The 16,925-nt window shown below is 47.3% G+C and overlaps 1 protein-coding gene across 4 annotated transcripts in view; it reads right to left on the bottom strand.

Moving 5' to 3' along the window:
* Positions 1–16,925, bottom strand: part of LOC140428306 (ankyrin repeat domain-containing protein SOWAHC-like) — a 145,722-nt gene that overhangs the window by 54,755 nt on the left and 74,042 nt on the right. Inside the window, exon 7 of one of the 4 annotated variants that reach the window (XM_072514644.1) lies at positions 13,608–15,604. The exons of the other annotated variants lie outside the window; for them this stretch is intronic. Coding sequence (XP_072370745.1) covers positions 15,524–15,604 — 81 coding nt within the window. The 3' untranslated portion in view covers positions 13,608–15,523. Of the gene's footprint in view, positions 1–13,607; positions 15,605–16,925 lie in introns of those variants that run through there. 4 annotated transcript variants of the gene reach the window in all.

The following is a 16,925-nucleotide window of genomic DNA, read 5'->3' as shown; positions in this document are numbered from 1 at the left end:
GGTCCTCAGAAGGGCGAAGAAAACTCGGAGCTGTAGGTGGGAGAACGCGGTGATCCACGTATACCAGGATTGGAGTGCGGAGGTGGCGAGAAGGAGGGCAAGCTTTAATCGGGCTAAGGCGGGGCTTCACAAAAAGAAGATCCAGTTTGGAATGTTGCAACCGGCGAGATTGTGGGTCACACACCAAGGGAAGCACCACTACTTTGAGACGGCAGAAGAGGCGTGGACATTCATTGTGGACGAGAAGCTGGAATAGTCTGGCGAGAGAAAGAGCTTTTGGGACAAAGTGGTGGGGTGATTATGTGGGGTGAGAAAAGGGGGGGGGGGGAATGATTTTTCAATTTGTTAATTTTGCGATCCTGTAACTTTTCTCTCTTCCCCATGTTTGGGGGGGGGGGGGGGGCGAGTGGGAAACGCGGGCTTTGTTCCCGCGCTATGGTAATTATGGCGGGAACAGGGACGCAGGAAGGAGGGGGCCTCGCACAGTGGGGGCCGAGGACAAGGGGGGAAGCCGAGGTCCGCCAGAGTTTGCTGACTTCTGGGAGCAACATGGGGGGTGCAACTACGCTAGAGGGGGATCTAGCGGAGGGGGGGGGGGGAAGAGGGGAGGTTTAACTGGTTGCTGCTGCTAAGGAGAAGGGGGAGCTGTTATGGGATGGGGTGGTCGAGGCGGGAGGGCGCCGTTGGGGGGATATACGGGTACGTGGGACCCGGGTGAGGAGCTGGGGTAAAAAAGGGGATGGCTAGTCGACAAGGGGGTGGTAAAGAGCCCCCCAACCCGGCTGATCACGTGGAATGTGAGAGGGCTCAACGGGCCGATTAAAAGGGCACGGGTACTCGCACACCTAAAGAAATTAAAGGCAGATGTGGTTATGTTGCAGGAGACGCATCTGAAACTGACAGACCAGGTCAGACTACGTAAAGGATGGATGGGGCAGGTGTTTCATTCGGGTTTAGATGCGAAGAACAGGGGGGTGGCTATCTTTGTGGGGAAACGAGTACTGTTTGAGGCAAAGACCATAGTGGCGGATAGTGGGGGTAGATATGTGATGGTGAGTGGCAGATTGCAAGGGGAGGCGGTGGTTCTGGTGAACGTATACGCCCCGAACTGGGATGATGCAAATTTTATGAGGCGTATGTTGGGACGTATCCCGGACCTGGAGGCGGGAAAGGTGGTAATGGGGAGAGACTTCAATACGGTGCTTGATCCAGGGCTGGACCGGTCGAGGTCCAGGACCGGGAGGAGGCCGGCAGCGGCCAGGGTGCTCAAGGACTTCATGGAGCAGATGGGAGGGGTAGACCCCTGGAGATTTAGTAGGCCTAGGAGTAAGGAGTTCTCATTTTTCTCCCATGTTCACAAAGTATACGCACGGATAGACTTTTTTGTCTTTGGAAGGGCACTGATTCCGAAGGTGACAGGGACGGAATATACGGCCATAGCCATTTCGGACCACGCTCCACATTGGGTAGACCTGGAGGTAGGAGAGGAAAAAGAACAGCACCCACTCTGGAGAATGGATACGGGCTTATTGGCGGATGAGGGGGTATGTTTAAGGGTGAGGGGGTGCATCGAAAGGTACTTGGAGCTTAATGACAATGGAGAGGTTCAGGTGGGAGTGGTCTGGGAGGCGTTGAAGGCGGTGGTTAGAGGGGAACTGATATCAATAAGGGCACATAAAGGGAAGCAAGAGGGTAAAGAAAGGGAGCGATTGTTGAAAGAACTTTTGAGGGTGGACAGGCAATATGCAGAGGCACCGGAGGAGGGACTGTACAGGGAAAGACAAAGGCTACATGTGGAATTTGACCTGCTGACCACGGGTAAGGCAGAGGCACAGTGGAGGAGGGCACAGGGTGTACAGTATGAGTATGGAGAGAAGGCGAGTCGGCTACTGGCCCACCAATTGAGGAAGAGGGGAGCAGCGAGGGAGATAGGTGGGGTGAGAGATGAGGAGGGAGAGATGGAACGGGGAGCGGAGAGAGTGAATGGGGTGTTCAAGGCATTTTACGAGAGGTTATATAAGGCTCAGCCCCCGGAAGGGAAGGAGGGAATGATGTGTTTCTTGGATCAGCTGGAATTCCCTAAGGTGGAGGAGCAGGAGAGGGCGGGACTGGGAGCACAGATTGAGATGGAGGAGGTGGTAAAAGGGATTGGGAGCATGCTGGCGGGGAAGGCCCCGGGACCGGACGGATTCCCGGTGGAATTTTATAGGAAATATATGGACCTACTGGCCCCGCTTTTGACGAGAACCTTTAATGAGGCCAGGGAAAGGGGGCAGCTGCCCCTGACTATGTCGGAGGCAATGATATCGCTCCTTTTGAAGAAGGAAAAAGACCCGCTGCAGTGTGGGTCCTACAGGCCCATTTCCCTTTTAAATGTAGATGCTAAGCTCCTGGCCAAGGTAATGGCGACGAGGATAGAGGACTGTGTCCCGGGGGTGGTCCACGAGGATCAAACTGGGTTCGTTAAGGGGAGACAGCTGAACACGAACATACGGAGGTTGCTAGGGGTAATGATGATGCCCCCACCAGAGGGGGAGGCGGAGACAGTGGTGGCGATGGACGCCGAGAAAGCATTCGACAGAGTGGAGTGGGATTATCTGTGGGAGGTGCTGAGGAGATTTCGTTTCGGAGAAGGGTTTATTGGATGGGTACAGCTGCTGTATAGGGCCCCGGTGGAGAGCGTGGTCAGGAACAGACAGAGGTCTGACTACTTCCGTCTTCATAGAGGGACGAGGCAGGGGTGTCCCCTGTCTCCTTAACTGTTTGCATTGGCGATTGAGCCCCTGGCCATAGCACTGAGGGGCTCCAGGAAGTAGAGGGGAGTACTCAGGGGAGGAGAAGAACACCGGGTATCTTTGTATGCAGATGATTTATTGCTGTATGTTGCGGACCCAGTGGAGGGGATGCCTGAGATATTGCAGACACTCAGGGACTTTGGGGAATTTTCGGGGTACAAATTGAATATGGGGAAGAGTGAGTTGTTTGTGGTGCATCCGGGGGAGCAGTGCAGGGGAATAGATGACTTACCGCTGAGGAAGGTAACAAGAGATTTCCGGTACTTAGGGATTCAGATAGCCAGGAGTTGGGGAACCTTACATAGGCTTAATTTAACAAGATTGGTGGAACAGATGGAGGAGGATTTTAAGAGGTGGGACATGGTGCCCCTGTCACTGGTGGGTAGGGTGCAGGCGGTCAAAATGGTAGTCCTCCCGAGATTCCTTTTTGTGTTTCAGTGCCTTCCGGTGATGGTCACGAAGGCTTTTTTCAAGAAAATTGAGAAAAGTGTCATGAGTTTTGTGTGGGCCGGGAAGACCCCAAGAGTGAGGAGGGGGTTCTTGCAGCGTAGCAGGGATAGGGGGGGGGGGGGGGGGGGGCTAGCACTACCGAGCCTAAGTGAATACTCCTGGGCCGCCAATATCTCAATGGTGTGTAAATGGATGGGAGAAGGGGAGGGAGCGGCGTGGAAGAGATTGGAGATGGCGTCCTGCAAAGGAACCAGCCGACAAGCAATGGTGACGGCGCCGTTGCCGTTTTCCCCGAAGAAATACACCACAAGTCCAGTGGTGGTGGCAACACTAAAAATTTGGGGGCAGTGGAGACAACATAGGGGAAGGACGGGAGCCTCGGTGCGGTCCCCGATAAGAAATAACCATAGGTTTGTCCCGGGAAGAATGGATGGGGGATTTGGAGCATGGCAGAGAGCTGGGGATGTGCAACTGAGAGATCTGTTCGTAGACGGGACGTTTGCGAGTCTGGGAGCGCTGACGGAAAAATATGGGTTGCCCCAAGGGAATGAATTTCGATACATGCAACTGAGGGCTTTTGCGAGGCAGCAGGTGAGGGAATTCCCGCAGCTCCCGACGCAGGAGATTCAAGATAGAGTGATCTCAGGGACATGGGTGGGGGATGGTAGGGTGTCGGATATATACAGGGAAATGAGGGGAGATCATGGTGGATGAGCTGAAGGGGAAATGGGAAGAAGAGCTGGGGGAAGAGATTGAGGAGGGGCTGTGGGCTGATGCCCAACGTAGGGTAAACTCGTCGTCCTCGTGCGCCAGGCTAAGCCTGATACAATTCAAGGTTTTACACAGGGCGCATATGACCGGAGCAAGGCTCAGTAAATTTTTCGGGGTAGAGGATAGGTGTGGGAGATGCTCGAGAAGCCCAGCAAACCACACCCACGTTTTGGTCATGTCCGGCACTGCAGGGGTTCTGGGTGGGGGTGGCAAAGGTGCTGTCGAAGGTGGTGGGGGTCCGGGTCGAGCCAGGCTGGGGGTTGGCTATATTCGGGGTTGCAGAAGAGCCGGGAGTGCAGGAGGCGAAAGAGGCTGATGTCTTGGCCTTTGCGTCCCTAGTAGCCCGGCGAAGGATATTGCTTATGTGGAAGGAAGCCAAACCCCGGGCGTGGAGACCTGGATAAATGACATGGCAGGGTTTATAAAACTAGAACGGATAAAGTTTGCACTGAGGGGTTCGGCTCAAGTGTTCACCAGGAGGTGGCAACCGTTCATTGACTACCTCGCAGAACGATAAAGGAAATGGGAAGGTAACAGCAGCAACCCAGGGGGGAGGGGGGGGGGGGGGGGCTCGGGTAGGTCCTCAGGGGTGTTTTTGTATAGATATTTGTACTAGGTTATGTATAATGGATTGTTTGATTTTATTTTTGGAGAGTTATTATTTTTGTTATGGCAGTTGCCATTTAGTTTATATATTATTTATTTATTTGTTAAAACGGCCACTGTTATTTATATTGTTTTATTGTTGTAAAAAGGAAAACCTTTGTATTGTTTTGTTTGGCCGAAAAATTTGAATAAAATATATATTTTTTAAAAATTTATGCAGGGAATCTGCTAATGATTTCTCCGCCCCACTCATTGGGGAAGCTCATACTCCCAAAGGATTGTGGGATTGCCATTAGTGCCCAGCCAGTGGTAAGCAGGCAGGTTATAACATCCCTCCCCCCCAAAGTCCAAGGAATCCACCGAAGACCCTGGCGAAGGAGGGCGTCGGACTAGTTTTGCCGCAGGCCAGACACCATTTGCACGAGGCGCTGGATCAGGCGACGTGTAACGAGACGTAGAACGGCGCTTCCGTGATGAACGGCGTAACGGTTGTACATCCACGGCCCATGGGCCTGAGGGCTCCCCCTCTGAGGCGTCCTTTATCTCTATCTCGGAGTCGGAGTCCGCTGCCTCTGTCATCTTGGTGTCTCTATCTCCACGCGATCTGCAACGACCTGCGCAGGCTTTGAGTGAGGCACCAGAGGAGGATTGTGAGGAATACTCTCCACTGTGTCTGGTCTCTGTGGCTGTAGAAATGAGATCCAGGGGCGGGGGAACCGTTGGAAGAGATGGTCTTCTGGACCGAACGTGGTCTACATGCTGCCGCTAGAGACGACCCTGGGCTTGCACCTGGTAAGAGAAAGGGCCCGTTCGGCGAAAGATAACGCCAGGGACCCACTGGGCAACACCAGCAAAACTTCGAACGAACACTGGGTCACCGGGTGCAAACTGCCGAATCGGCAGATGCCGGGAAAGACCGTGCCCCTGCCGTTCTAGTGTGCGGCGTACTTTTGCGCCAATGTCTGGGAAAACCATGCTAAGGCGGGTGCGAAGTCTCCGGCCCATTAGGAGTTCCACGGGAGCTACCCCAGTCACCTCATGTGGAGTGGTCCTATATGAAAACAAAAAACGAGCCAGTCTCGTGTCCATAGACCCGGAAGGCTGCTTCTTTAAGCCTCATTTGAATGTCTGCACTGCGCGCTCCGCCAGCCCATTGGAAGCCGGTTGGTATGGAGCGGTGCAGATATGGCGTATGCCGCTCATCTTCATGAACCTCGCAAACTCCTCACTTGTGAACGGAGTGCCGTTGTCCGTGACCAGCACCTCGGGGAGGCCATGCGTACTGAAAGACAAACGCATCTTCTCAATTGGTGCGCAGGACGTTGTGCCTACCATCTTATGCACCTCTAACCATTTAGACTGGACATCGATTAATAGAAGGAACACGGATCCTTGAAAAGGGCCGGCGAAATCCACATGCAAGCGCGCCCAAGGCCGCCCTGTCCATTCGCAGTGATGTCGGGGCGCGGCCAGCGGAAGCTTCTGATGCTCCTGGCTAATGGAGCAGTTTTGGGCCACCTTCTCAATGTCGGTGTCGAGGCCTGGCCACCAGACATAACTCCGGGCCAACATTTACATTTTGACACACCCGGATGCCCATTGTGTAAGTCCCTTAGTATCAGCTAGTGTCCTTTTACCAGGACAATCACATGCGTCCCCCACAAGAGGATACAGTCTTCCACGTTAAATTCTGACAGCTTGGAGGAAAATGCCCGCAACTCGCCTGGGAGCTGTCTATGCTGCCCACCATACAGGACTATATGCCGAACCTTTGACAGGACTGGCTCCATCTGGGTCCACTCATGGATCTGTGATGCCGTGACAGGCAAGGACTCCATAAAATTTAGGGTTGCAACCACCTCACCGGTCGTGGTGGTCGACATGGGGCCAGTCGATATAGGCAATCGGCTCAGTGTGTCGGCGTTCGCTATCTGGGTTCCTGGTTTGTGCTCCAGAGAATACTCGTCGGCAGCGAGCAACAAAGCCCAGCGCTGGATCCGTGCGGAAACAATGGGCAGTATTGGCTTATCCTCTCGGAAAAGTCCCAGCAGAGACTTATGATCAGTCACGATGGTGAAGTGGCAGCCATACACATACTGATGGAATCATTTCACCGCAAAGACCACCGCCAGGCCCTCCTTCTCGATCTGCACGTACTTCTTTTCCGTTGCAGTCAATGTGCGGGAGGCGAAAGCTATCGGCCGCTCGGCCCCATTCTCCATCTTGTGGGACAGGACGACCCCAATACCATACGGGGATGCATCACACGTGATGAGCAAAGGCTTTCCAGGATCATAGTGGGTTAGTAACCCAGACGACGTCATTGTTCTTTTACCCGCCGGAAAGCGGTTTCTTGCGGCTGACCCCAAACCCAGGTGTGATTCTTCTTTAGCAGAAGGTGCAACAGGGCCAGCATAGTGGCCAGATTGGGGAGGAACTTCCCGTAAGTTTATGAGGCCGAGAAAAGAACGAAAAAGTGAAGTGTCAGTCGGGGCAGGGGGGGCATGTTGAATTGCGCGCACCTTCTCTGCGATGGGGTGCAAACCTTCGCTGTCCACCCGATAACTACTTCCTTCGCCTGAAAGATGCACTTTGTGCGACGTAAACGGATTCCAGCCTGAAAAGCATCGAAGGACAGCCTCCAAATTTTCCAAATGTTCCCGCTCCGACGTCCCTGTAATCAAGATGTCGTCTATGTAGACAGCCACACGCGGTAAACCTCTCAAGATGCCCTCCATGACGCGTTGAAATATAGCGCAGGCAGAAGATACCCCAAATTGCAACTGTGTATATTCATACAGGCCCCGGTGTGTATTAATAGTTACATATGGCTGGGAGGCAGGGTCCAGCTCCAACTGTAGGTATGCGTGACTCATATCTAATTGTGACTAATGGCACAACCAGTCCCGACCCAACAGGCTGGGCCCGTGGCCGCAAACCACGATAAGTGGGAAACGCCCCTCCTGGCGTCCATAAACAACAAGGGTCATCGTAGTTCCTGCAATGTCCAATGGTTCCCCCGTGTAGGTGGCCAACCTGGCCGGATCAACGCCAGTGGCCATCGGACATTCCTCCCCGAAGGGAGCCTTCTCCAGAACCAATGAATGAGGAGCCATGTCCGTGTCGGACTTGTGGGCGCCGACCAGTCGTGGACGCCGGTCCTGGGGGCGCCAGAGGCGCCGTCGATCCGACAGAAACTGTGGCCAGCCCAGGGGCCGTACCTTCCATTTTTGATGAACCTGTGGCGACTACTCCCGAGGACGTAGAGACGGAGGAAGACTGCCTGCAGCTGCATTGTGTGTCAGCTCCAGGTGTGGCCCCCATTAAGGTGACAGTACGGGCCAATGGTCGCCCGCTTGAGATGGAGTTGGACACTGGCGCAGCGGTCTCCGTGATCGCCCAGAGGACAATTGACCACATCAAGCAGGGTATACAGACCCTTATTATTATTATTTAGGACTGAGATGAGAAATTTCTTCATTCAAAGGATTGTGAATCTTTGGAATTCTCAACCCCTGAGTGAATGAGCCATTATATGCAAGAATGCGGTCGAGAGATTTTTGCCATGTGTGAATTGAGGAATGTGGGGAATGGGCTGGAAAGTGGGTTTGTAGCCCAAGATGAGTCATGATCATATTGAATGGTGGAGGAGGCTCAATGATCTTCTATTATAATAATAACAATCTTTATTGTCACAAGTAGGCTTACATGAACACTGCAATGAAGTTACTGTGAAAAGTCCCGAGTCTCCACATTCCGGCACCTGTTCGGGTACACTGAGGGAGAATTCAGAATGTCCAATTCACCGAACAAGCACGTCTTTCGGAACTTGTGGGAAGAAACCCACGCAGACACGGGGAGAACGTGCAGACTCCGCACAGACAGTGACCCAAGCCGGGAATCGAATCTGGGACCCTGGCGCTGTGAAGCAACAGTGTTACCCACCGTGACCCCTTGTTTTGGATGCCCGAGTGAGGAGGAAAAAATCTCTGTCCACCCCATCAAGCCTCTTTTCAATAAGATCATCTTTCATTTTTCTAAACTCCAGAACACACAGACCCAATTTACTCCGCCTCTCATTCCAGGAACCAATCAAGGTAACCGTCGCTGTTACTGCCTCAAATGCAAATATATCTTTAGTTAAACATTGGACCAAAATTACCACAGCATTCTAGGTGTGGTCTCATCAAAGCGTGTACAATTGTAGCAAGACTTTATTTGTACTCTAATCTCCTTGGAATAAAGACCAACATGAATATTGGATTCTAAACATGTGGCCATTTAAGGGTTGAAAGTTTGGGGTTAATGTGTTTTTGCAGTGGTCATGTTTGAAAAAAAGAATTCCGTTTTGCAGGGCTTAGGAGCTTTTAGGAGTCAGAAGGTGAAATTGACCAGAGAATAAGTTTTCAGTCTGGGCTAAAGCACTGGTTTGACTGGGAAAAGATCCTGGGGAGGTAATGTGCTTTCAGCCTGGACAGTTGATTTGTTTTTCAGCTTGGGGAGATGATGTCAGTGCTGGGTGGAGCTAAAGGATTCAGAGAGACATTTTGAGAAAGCTTTTGAAGAGGTCTGATCTGGCTACCAGAGTCCACAAGTAAAGGAAGTTTTCTATCCCAGTAGGATAAGAAAAAATTTCTTTTTAAAAAAAGAGTAATTATATTTAACACATAGCAGATTTTCTGAGGACAACGAAAAAGCTTAAATACACCAGTTGAACCAGCTTTTTGAAGATATTAAGCCAGTCTGAGGGAGTTATAACAGGAGCCAAATCTGTTCTGTAACACAAGTATTACTCTATGCCATGCTGATTTTAAGATGGATTGAGAACGGTATGTTTTTTTTCTTGTTGTTTAATGGAGAATAGAGTAGTAGTTTTTATGGGGCAATTGTAAGCTGTCCTTTTCGGGTGTTAAGTGAAAATGTTCAATATTGCATTCATAATAAATGTTGTTTTAAAAATACAAAATTCCTATTTCTTCATGCAATCATTTCTGGAGCGAATCATTCTTTCCACACAGTCTTACAAAATAAACTAAAATATTGGGGATTCAATCCAGTATTCTATAGCCACTGCTGGGGTCTGGTCTGGGATCATAATACATGTGCATTCTTAATTGCTTTCTGTGCCTTTCAAAAAACATTTTACTTTTCTATTCGTACAAAGTGAATAGCCTCACACTTCCTCACATTATACTCCATCTGCCGCCTTGGTGTCACTCACTTAACCTATCTATACCGCTTTGAGTCCTCCTCTCAGCTTGCATTCCCACCTAGCCTTGCATTGTCAGAAAACTTTGATCAGTCTCTTTTGTCTAAGTAATTAATATAGGTTGTAAATAGCTGAGGCCAAGCATTGATCCTTGCACACTGCTTAGTCAAAGCCTTTCATCTACGAAAGGTGGATAAGCAGCAAACAAATCCACAGCAGATCGGGAGTCTTCATGCGACGCACCTTTGCTAATTGAAGAGGTCAATCCTTGAGAGTCAGGTTCTGTCACAAGTGCCGCACATGAAGCTACCAAGTGTTATTGTGGGTTTTTGTCACAGCCTGTCAAGTTGAAAATCCTTCATATATCTCTCCTGTGTTTTCTATCCATTAACCAATCCTCTATCCAAGTTAATATATCACTCCCAATTCCATGAGTCCTTTCCTTTTCCATTATGTTTTGTATGGTACCTTATTAAATGCCATTTGGAAATTAAAGTATATAATAATAATAATCTTTATTGTCACAAGTTGGCTTACATTAACACTGCAATGAAGTTACTGTAAAAATCCCCTAGTCGCCACATTCCGGCGCCTGTTCGGGTACACAGATGGAGAATTCAGAATATCCAAATTAGCTAACAGCATGTCTTTCGGGACTTGTGGGAGGAAATCAGAGCACCCGGAGGAAACCCACACAGACACAGGGAGAACACGTGCAGACTCCACACAGACAGTGACCCAAGCCAGGAATGGGACCCTGGCGCTGTGAAGCATCTACTGATTCCCAATTATCTACCCAGCAGTTATATCCTCAAATAACTCTTAATAAATTTGGCAAACAGGATTTCGCTTTTGTAAAATCATTGGATTGGATTGGATTTGTTTATTGTCACGTGTACCGAGGTACAGTGAAAAGTATTTTTCTGCGAGCAGCTCAACAGATCATTAAGTACATGAGAAGAAAAGTGAATAAAAGAAAATACATAATAGGGCAACACAACAAATACAATGTAGCTACATAAGCACTGGCATCGGATGAAGCATACAGGGTGTAGTGTTAATGAGGTCAGTCCATAAGAGGGTCATTTAGGAGTCTGGTGACAGTGGGGAAGAAGCTGTTTTTGAGTCTGTTCGTGCGTGTTCTCAGACTTCTGTATCTCCTGCCCGATGGAAGAAGTTGGAAGAGTGAGTAAGCCGGGTGGGAGGGATCTTTGATTATACTGCCCGCTTTCCCCAGGCAGCGGGAGGTGTAGATGGAATCAATGGATGGGAGGCAGGTTCGTGTGATGGACTGGGCGGTGTTCACGACTCTCTGAAGTTTCTTGCGGTCCTGGGCCGAGCAGTTGCCATACCAGGCTGTGATGCAGCCCGAAAGGATGCTTTCTATGGTGCATCTGTAAAAGTTGGTAAGAGTCAATGTGGACATGCCGAATTTCCTTAGTTTCCTGAGGAAGTATAGGCGCTGTTGTGCTTTCTTGGTGGTAGCGTTGACGTGGGTGGACCAGGACAGATTTTTGGAGATGTGCACCCCTAGGAATTTGAAACTGCTAACCATCTCCACCTCGGCCCCGTTGATGCTGACAAGGGTGTGTACAGTACTTTGCTTCCTGAAGTCAATTACCAGCTCTTTAGTTTTGCTGGCATTGAGGGAGAGATTGTTGTCGCTACACCACTCCACTAGGTTCTCTATCTCCCTCCTGTATTCGGAATTGTCAGCAAACTTGTAGATGGAGATGGAACCAAGTTTTGCCACGCAGTCGTGTGTGTACAGGGAGTAGAGTAGGGGACTAAGTACGCAGCCTTGTGGGGTGCCGGTGTTGAGGACTATTGTCGAGGAGGTGTTATTGTTCATGCTTACTGATTGTGGTCTGTTGGTCAGAAAATCGAGGATCCGGTTGCAGAATGGGGAGCCAAGTCCTAGGTTTTAGAGCTTTGATATGAGCTTGGCTGGGATTATGGTGTTGAAGGAGGAGCTGTAGTCAATAAATAGGAGTTTAATGTAGGAGTCCTTGTTTTCGAGATGCTCTAGGGATGAGTGTAGGGCCAGGGAAATTGTGTCTGATGTGGACCGGTTGCAGCGGTATGCGAATTGCAGTGGATCAAGGCGTTCTGGGAGTATGGAGGTGATGCGCTTCATGATCAACCTCTCGAGCACTTCATTACGACTGAAGTCAGGGCCACTGGTCGGTAGTCATTGAGGCACGTTGCCTGGTTCTTCTTTGGTACCGGTATGATGGTGGTCTTCTTGAAGCAGGTGGGGACCTCAGAGTGAAGTAGGGACAGGTTAAAGATGTCCGTGAATACCTCTGCCAGCTGGTCCGCGCAGGCTCTGAGTGCACGACCAGGGATCCCGTCTGGGCCCGTCGCCTTCCGAGGATTCACTTTCAGGAAGGCCAATCTGACTTTGGAAGCTGTGATGGTGGGTATGGGTGAATTATGGGCTGCTGGGGCACTCACCAGCGGATTGTTGGTTACCTGCTCGAACCGAGAGTAGAATGCATGGGAGTTCATCGGGGGGGGGGGGGGGGGGGGGGGGGGGGGGGGGGGGGGGGGGGGGGGGGGGGGGGGGGGGGGGGGCGCTGCTGCCAGAGATACTGTTCAGCTTCGCTTTGTAGCCCGTTGTGTTGTTTAGTCCTTGCCACAACCACCGAGAGTCTGTCTGTGACTCTAGCTTGGTTTGATATTCTCGCTTGGCATTCCGGATGGCTTTGCGGAGGTCGTACCTGGATTTCTTGTATAGGTCAGGGTCGTCTGCCTTGAACGCCTCAGATCTGTCCTTCAGTAGGGAGTCAATCTCACGATTGAGCCATGGTTTCCGGTTGGGGAACGCACGTACTGCTTTCTTTGGCTTTCATGTTGTCTTATTCAAATCATCCTATTATTTTTTAAATGCATTGTTAAGACTTCCTTAATTATAGATTCCAGCGGTTTCCCAATGACTGATATCAGGCTAACTGGCCTGTTTTCTCCTTCTCCCTTGAATAACAGTGTTACATTTACTAACTTCCAATCTCCTGGACCATACCCGAATCTAAAGAATTTTGGAAAAACAGTCAGTGTATCCACCATCTCTGCAGCTATCTCTTTCGGAACCCTAGGATGTCGGCCATCGGGTCTTGGGGCTTTGTTGGATTTTATTCCGAGCTTCTCCAATACTATATCTCGGCTGATATTACTTATCTTAATTCCCCTACTATCTTTAGCCCCTAGGTTACTCTTTAGTTCTGCTGTGAAGACAGACACAAAATAGTTGTTCAATGTCTCTTGCCATTTCCTCATTCCTTTTGATAATTTCTCCTGTTGTTGCTTCTAAGTGACCAATGTTTACCTTAGCTACTCTCCTTTTGACATGTAAAAGCTCTTATAATCTGATTTTATATTCCTGTCTAGTTTACACATTTTACTTCACCTTTTTTATCAACTTCTTGGTGGCTCTTTGATGGATTTCAAATACTCCTAATCTTCAGATTTACTACTGTTCTTTGCAACATTATAAATCTCATCTTTTAATCTAATACTATCCTTAACTTCCTTAGTGAGTCATGATCTTTCTTCTTGAGCTTTAGTTTTTCAACTGTTGAATATTTTATATGGTTTCTTTAAATGTTTATAAGCTATTTAGCCAATCAACCCAAACCAGTTCCCACATATACATATGTAAGTTTAAGATTCTGGTTTTGCAATTGGAGTAGGTTTCATTCAATTGCATTATGATCATTATTTCCCAATGGATCTTTTACTCTGATGCACTGTTACTGTTCAACTTTGTCCTTTCCTGTCCCACTCAGCTTGTCCTTAAACACATCAATATACTTTTCTACGACCTCAATTTCTATCTTTGGATTTCTAAATCTCCCTTAACCTGAACCCTCATCTACCTCTTGGACTGTCAGTTTCTTTGTTTCACATTTCCAGCATTTGCAGTTTTCTGCTTTTTGGTTATAAAATCTTGAATCCAGTCTTATAGCTTTGTGACATCATCTGAATCCACCAATCGTGTTTTATTTAAGTTTTAAGCCTTGAAGTTTTATTTAAGATATTACAAAGAACTGAGAGGTTACATTTTTGTAAAGTGCTTTTTTGTACCATTCATTCAAATGAGATGGTTAAAATAAACTTCTGAGTCTCAGCACAACAGGTGCAGGAAGTGATGTTAGTATAATTTGGATACACGTAATGTTTATTTCTCTCTCCACAGATGCTGCCAGACCGGTTGAGGTTTTCCAGCATTTCCTGTCATTATTTCATATTTCCAGTATCCACAGTATTTTGCTTTTGTTATAGTAGGCCGAGTCTGGCGAGCATTTGGGTTTCACAAGATCAGCACTGAGCTTGAGATGAGAAAAAACAGCCAGGATGTGTGGATGTCAAAAAAGAAATGGTCAGGTTCATTGGACATGCACTCCATATCTAAATAACCCATGCAGATTCATTATCTTGGCTCATACACAAAAAATGGTCACTTGGGTAAGATCCCATTGAATGAATGGTCCTCGTGAAACTGTAGCTCATCAAGTGCTTTCAGGAGAAACTGGTAGAAAAATTGAGTATCCAAAAAATTACTAGGTTTGTTTTTATAATATAAATCTTTGGGCTATTCAGCAGAAGATTAGATTAATTAACACAATTTGTATATGCAACATTGATTAATTGTTCATGGGACATTACACAATTAATCCAGATTTTGAAAAGGTGTGGAAAGTCATGTCTTACTGTGTTGTTTCTGTTCGTGGCAATGATAGATTGCTGCATTAAGAGGAGTGTACTTTGGAAACCATGGAGTTCATGCTGCAGAGTAGCTACTGTAGGTAGTGAAGAATTATGCTGGCAATTGCACCTTCATATTGCAATAGGCCATAAGCACATGATCTACCGTTAACAACCTGGGAGCTGTTCAAGCAATAAATACAATTACGAATCAAAAGGGAAATGCAGAACTTTCCCTCCGCCGCATTCTTCACATTGGGAGCCCAAGCCAATTTCAAAAATGACCAGATGGTGGAGATTGCAAGACTTCTCAGTGAGGAACGAACAATTAACATTAATAAAATTAGGTGGCCTATTAGTCTTGCTGGCTGGGGAGATAGCTAAGTTGTTCCATACAGTAGTATCTGCAACAGTGTAACAAAGGTAAAACAATCTGATAGCAATTAACTTTGAAATTATGTTGTAATAAATGGCAATTTCCATGTCAGTTTTATCAGTTAGAATTTACTTTGCCTCAGTGTTATAATTCTGACCTACAGTCCAGCAGAACTTGGCTTTGATAGAAATGGCGGTCAGATCTGAAATTATTCAGGGCTACATAAACAAACCTCTGCCAAAATGCTAAATCCTGAAGCAATTATCATTCCTCCTAATTCACTGCAATTTTACACAATTTTATTTAATGTTTGACTATTACAGATTCTATTCTAAATTGAAGTATTTTTCCATGTTCCAACATTTGAAATCTGGATGCACTGATCCTGACCAAAAAAAACAGCATTACCATACAATTTGTCAATTCAAAATGATTGTTTTGTCTCTCTCAAAAAAAACTACAACAATTTATTTTTAATAACTGCAGTCACTATTTTCCCAGAATATTCCCAAAACATTTATATTCAAATGTTGAGATCATAAACTCAGTCCAATCTTTATGCAGTCCAATCTTTACGCAGTCATGCTTGTTGGACACTTCAAATCGAATCTATTCTGCAATGAGGTCCTTTTTATACTGGACATTATTTGCAACTTCACAAGAAGGCACCTGTTTTCTATCATGCAACAGCTGCAGAAACAAAATTAAGAGGGGAAATTAAAGAAACAGAACATTTCTTTGTCCATAATGCTGTCTGAAAAACAGCAACACCTTTCTTTCACTGCTCATCTCTCCACCCCAAACAAGAATGTTAAAAATAGAGAGCGAGTATGTAGCCATAAAAAAAATGTTGGGAATCATTTTCACTTAACAATTGACTGTTTTCAATTCTTTCGGTATGGTCTTTCTCATAAAACTTAAATGCAGCATTGTCGTGGTTGTCTGAAATCCAAAGGTCATTAATATTAGCAGGGAAAAAATATTGGAGAAATAAGTGACTAAAATCGGACAAATCCCCAGGATCTGATGCCCAACATTCTAGAGGTAGCTGCTGTGAATGCTCTGGCTCTGATTTTCCAAAATTCTAGAACAGTCCCAGCAGGTTGGAAGTTAGCAAATTAACACCACTATTCAAGAAAGGAGGGAAAAAAGCAGCAGGAAATTACAGGCCAGTTAGCCTGGCATCATTTGGAGGGAAGTGCTAGAATCTATTACTAAGGAAGTCTTAACACATTTAGAAAATCATAGTGTCATCAGACAAAGTCAATGTGGCTTTACGAAAGGGAAATAGTGTTTGACAAATTTATTAAGAGTTTTTTTGAGGGTAGATGAAGGGGAAGCATTTGATATGGTGCCACACAAAATGTTAATACACAGTAGGAATAAACGGCATTTTCAAATTGGCAGGCTGTGGGGAGTGCAGCAAGGATCAGTGATAGGCCTCAAATTTACAATTTACAGGAATGTTTTAGACAAAGAGTCATGTATCCACGTTAGGAGATGATGGTAATTAGTCATAATCCATAAGGACTATGGAAAATTACCTCGGTTGGAGACACACACATGGTTATATAGGTTGAGAGCACCACTCCGCATCAAGCGTGGGGCAAGGCGAGTAGGCAGACCTCCATGAACTACCACAGCTGGTATAAGAATTGAACCTGTACTATTGGTGGCATTCTGCACCATACTCTATAGTCATCTAGCCAGCCGAGCTAACTGATCCCCACTCGCGGATTATACAAAGCTAAGTGGAAATGAAGCTTTGAGGAGGACACAGAGCGGCTGTAAAGAAATGCAGACAGATTAAGTGAATGGGTAACAAGGCAGCTGATGGAATGTGAGGTTACTCACTTTGATCATAAGAATAGAAATGTAAAAACATTTTTTAAAACATGGAACTTTTAAATGTTGCTTTTCAGAGGGTCTTAAGTGCACTTGTACAAACTCACAGAAAGCTAGCACGCACCCAGATTTGATCCCAGCCCTGGGTCACTGTCTATGTGGAGTT

The sequence above is a fragment of the Scyliorhinus torazame genome, chromosome 8, assembly GCF_047496885.1.
Source record: "Scyliorhinus torazame isolate Kashiwa2021f chromosome 8, sScyTor2.1, whole genome shotgun sequence".
NCBI lineage: Eukaryota > Metazoa > Chordata > Chondrichthyes > Carcharhiniformes > Scyliorhinidae > Scyliorhinus > Scyliorhinus torazame.
This window is presented reverse-complemented; position numbering and strand designations above follow the sequence as displayed.